Source organism: Microtus ochrogaster, chromosome 2 (genome assembly GCF_000317375.1).
Source record: "Microtus ochrogaster isolate Prairie Vole_2 chromosome 2, MicOch1.0, whole genome shotgun sequence".
NCBI lineage: Eukaryota > Metazoa > Chordata > Mammalia > Rodentia > Cricetidae > Microtus > Microtus ochrogaster.
In genome coordinates, this window is record NC_022010.1 from 20,377,066 (window position 1) to 20,381,482 (window position 4,417).

At 50.7% G+C, this 4,417-nt stretch overlaps 1 protein-coding gene across 1 annotated transcript in view; it reads left to right on the forward strand.

The window, feature by feature from the left end:
• Nucleotides 1-3,321, forward strand: part of LOC101981334 (mucin-17) — a 26,662-nt gene extending 23,341 nt beyond the window's left edge. Inside the window, exons 9-13 of the mRNA XM_026784694.1 lie at nt 150-312; nt 1,687-1,848; nt 1,981-2,075; nt 3,004-3,080; nt 3,280-3,321. Coding sequence (XP_026640495.1) covers nt 150-312; nt 1,687-1,848; nt 1,981-2,075; nt 3,004-3,080; nt 3,280-3,321 — 539 coding nt within the window. The remainder of the gene's footprint in view (nt 1-149; nt 313-1,686; nt 1,849-1,980; nt 2,076-3,003; nt 3,081-3,279) is intronic.
• Nucleotides 3,322-4,417: the final 1,096 nt, after the last annotated feature.

Genomic DNA, 4,417 nt, shown 5'->3' on the forward strand with positions numbered 1-4,417 from the left:
GGAGCTGGGCAGGAGGAGCCGGGCAGGGAGGAGCCGGGCAGGGAGGAGCCGGGCAGGGAGGAGCCTGGCAGGGAGGAGCTGGGCAGGAGGAGCCGGGCAGGGAGGAGCCGGGCCTCTTGATTCTTAGCTGTTTTTCCACGCCCCCTCAGAGGAATGCTGGGAGAAGGCTGGGGAAGAGTATAAGCAGTATGTCTTAGCGGAGAAAAAGGACGAAAAGTGGCACTGTATCACGGCCTGCTCAACAGGGTACAAATCCTCCTTGGACTGCCACTATGGCAAGTGCCAGCTGCAGCGGAGTGGCCCCCAGTGTCTGTGAGTACCGCACTTTGCCCGTGGGGTGGCTCCTCTGCTGGAGGCCAGGGTCATGAGCTGCACCTCTTGAGAGTGTATGGTTGTGAAAGAATCAGGTTGCAGGGTTAAAGGGACATGCATGGCCAAGTCCAGAGTCGACGAAAGTGGGTCAGGAGAAGCTTCAAGATAGAATGAGCGGTGGACACTTCAGCTTCAGGGCCCCAGTCTAGCAGATAACACAGGGCTTCCTTTCCAGAGAAAGAACGTGCACCCCACATCCCAAGAGGTGTCTCAGTGGGTTAAAGGGCTTGCCACTAAGCCTGATGAGTTGAGTTCAATCGCTGGGATCCACATGGTAGAAGGAAAGAACCAACATTTGCAAGTTGCTCTCTGACCTCCTCGGTACACACACACACACACACACACACACACACACACACACAGTAAATAAATGTAATTTTATAATTTTTAAAAATGTCTCCTGCTATTTGAAATAAAGAAAGCTCTGTGTGTCTCCATGGGGACAGGGAACCGGTACAGCCTACTCATAGCATAGGAAAACCAAGAAGGGCATTGCAAACTGAACCCTGAGTGAGGTGGCACATGTCTGTGATACCAGCACTTGGGAGGCAGAGGCTCCAGGAAGATCATGAGTTCAAAGTCAGTCTGGCTACCCTGAGAGACTCTGTCTCAAAGCGGGGAACTAGGAAGGGTTAGGAAGATGGCTCAGTTGGTAAAGTGCTTGCCACACAAGCATGAGGACCTGAGTTCGGATCCCCAGCGCCCGTGTAAAAGCCAGGCTAGAGAGATGTCTCGGAAGTCATGGGCGCTTGCTGTTCTTGAAGAGGACTTGGCTCCCATCTGATGGCTCACAACTGTTAACTCCAGTTCTGGGGAATAAGATGCCCTCTTCTGGTTTCTGTGGTTACTGCATGCACGAAGTACACAAACTACAAACCAGTCTATTAATTACATTTTGCGGTGGTGATAAAACGCCATGACCAAAAGCAATTATGGGGGAGCGTTTATTTTGGTTTATGGTTCGGTGGGGGGACCTCGAATGGTGAGAGACCACAATCCCCCAAAGCGAACTTTGAGACGTACTTCCTCTAGCGAGGCTCCACTTCTTAAAAGTCCCATACCCTCCCCAAACAGCACCACCAAATGCAGGCCAAATGTTCCAACACTGTGGGGGCCACTTTTCACTCAACCACTACAACCACGTAAAGACCTGGCCTCCAAAAACCAGGTAGGCAGGGCCCAAGGCTGGCCTCTGGCCCCACATGCGCCAAGGTTCATCTCCTCAGAACTCTCTTCAAACATGCACCTCCCCTTGGGTACCCAGGAGGCCAGAGCGTGACTGACTCTTTCCTCTCTGCCCTCCTCCCACATCAGCTGCCTGACCACAGACACTCACTGGTACAGCGGAGAGACTTGTGACTGGGGTATCCAGAAAAGCCTGGTCTACGGGCTCGTGGGAGCCGGGGTGGCCGTGCTGCTTGTGGTCCTCGTTATCCTGGCCGTGTTCTCCTTCCGCTACAGGAGAGAGGCACAAAGGTAAGCGGCTGGCGCCCCTTCCTGCCATCCTCATCCTCCTCTCCATGTTCTCTCTCCGGATGTGGCTCATCCCGGGGCCGTTGTCTCTACTCTGTAACCTTAACTGGGTCCCCTGGTGTTTTCCACCAACAGGGAACATTCCAGAGTGACTCAGATGCAAAAGTGGAATGAAGAGGAAGGCAGAACTCCTGGCGCCTTCAACAATATGGGTTTTGACCACAACGAAGGTACTGGAAATCTCTGCGGAGCTCAGACTCAGATAGGGTGGGAGACATAGGAGCCCCGAGAAAGGTACCCGGATCATTTGCCATCCCTGAACACTTGGTGCCACCTTCAAAAGCTTGCCTAGTGCCTGGGTGAGATACAGCATGGGTATTGTAGCAACACCCTAGGGGAAGCATGGAGCCAGTCGATGGTATACGTTTCTCTGGAACATAAAACTATGCCTATGGGGATATAGAGGAGAGACCAGGGGCAATCTGCCCATCAACAAGAGACTTACAACTCAGCAAAGAGGTTAGCAGTGTAGTTTGTTAAATGCAAACATAATTTCCAGAAACGGGACCTGGGATGTGAGTCAGTGGGTGGAGGGCTTGCTTAGGGTGTAGGAAGTCCTGGTTTTGATCTCCGGTACCACATAAATCACATGTGGCAGTGCGCCTGTGTTACCCCAGCACAGAAGAGGGTCATCCCTCACTACATTGTGAAGTTGAGGCCAGCCTGAGACACGTGAGACCCTGTCTCAGAAAGCAAACAATGACGGGCCTGGGAGTGGAGACCTTTAATTCTGGCACTCGGGAGGCAGAAGGAAGTGGACCTGTGAATCAAAGCCAGTCTTGTCTACATCAATCTTGAGACACACTCTCTCCCTACATTCCATAGTACCCTCAGACTTGTCATCCTCCTGCCTCTGCCTCTTGAGTGCTGTTATTGCAGGCACGGACCCCCCCCCCAACACACACACACCCGACTGTAGCTTTAAAGTGATTACTTCAGGGAGCTATTGGGGAGCAACTGATTCAAGCAGTCTACCGCACTCCCATTGGCTTTTGTTTCCTGGGTATGGGATGAACACCCTCCCGATCATTGGGGCTCAAGGACCTGATGATTGTTTGTCTTTGTGACCCCGTCTCTTTGGGCTTCCTCCTCCCTTAGAACGAGAAGACTACATCAACTTGGGCTCCGTGTACAGCAACTTTGATGCCTTGCGTAATATAAACCCTGACGAAAAGGTAAGAATGACCTGGATGAACCACCCACCTCCGGTGCCCTAAGCCCTCCGTGGTCCCTTCTACCTGGTAGGACCCCCCAACCCCTAACCCTGATTTTGGGTCTGAATAGTTGCAGGGTTGTGGGCCCAAGTCTTAAGTGTTTCCAAAAACTAGATTTCTCCTGTGCTCGGCCCTCGCCCACTTCTGTTCCTCTTTTCAGATCCAGATCCAGAGGCCCCAGGTCGTCATGACGTCACTGTAAACACGCACAGAAGCGGTTTCGCATGGAACCATGGAGCTGAGGACTGAGGAGAGCCCCACTGGGTCAAGCATGTTGGAACATGTCCTCCACTGAGAATTCCCCACGGGGACTTGTTGGGAAATAGACCCTGGAGTTAGAAAGAGTGAACACCGGAGAGACCGCAGTGCTGGAAGCTCCAACAGTGTGTAAACCACAGCGGAACTACAGCCGGTGTGTCGTGACAGCAGGCGGTGCCTCCCAGAACGCCTAAGTCCGATTCAGCACCAAGGACAGTGCCCCACGTGCCCTTTCCTGCAATGATTGCTTAGACACTGGACTGAATTTTACCATTTTCAAACACTCTTCTGAGAAAGAATTACATTTCCAGGGACAGCACTGTTTTTAATATAGACCATCTGTCTTTACAAGGTCATGCTTAGCTTTAAGTTTCTTTCTAAGATCGGGTAAAATTAAGGCTTTTTTGGTGAATAATTTTTCCTATGTAAATAAAATTATATAATTTTTTAAGATTTATCTTGTTTTTAATTATGCGTATGTGTATCTGTATTGCGTGAACATGCGTGCAATTGCCAGTGATGGCCAGAAAAGGGCACCAGATCCTCTGGGCTGGAGAAACAGGCTATTGTGAGCCTTTGGTACTGAGAAGTGAACTCTTAACCATCACTCTAACCCCCATATTCACTTATAAATAACTAAAAGCAGCCAAAGCAAATTGGTTGCAAGTTTTACAGATTCTAGAACTTTCTCTACTTGCCACATTATCCTGGTTCCTGAGCCACATCTCCCGGGCTCTCTGTTCTCCTCTTCCCTCCAGACTGTAATTCAGTCCTCAGTCCCAAGAGAGGGAATATCTTCACCCAAGAACGATGCCACCCAGAGCCTCCCCCAGCTTCACTTGCTGATCTCTGGAGAATGCCATGATTCAGGACCACATTTGTTCACACACACAAGACAGAAAGAGAATCAAGCTCTTTAAGGGCTGGAGAGATTTCTCAGTGGATAAAAACACTTTTGGGGCAAGCATAAAGACCTGAGTTCAAATCCCCACAAGCCAAGTTAAAAGGCGGAAAACTGGCAAGATAGTTCAATGGGTGGA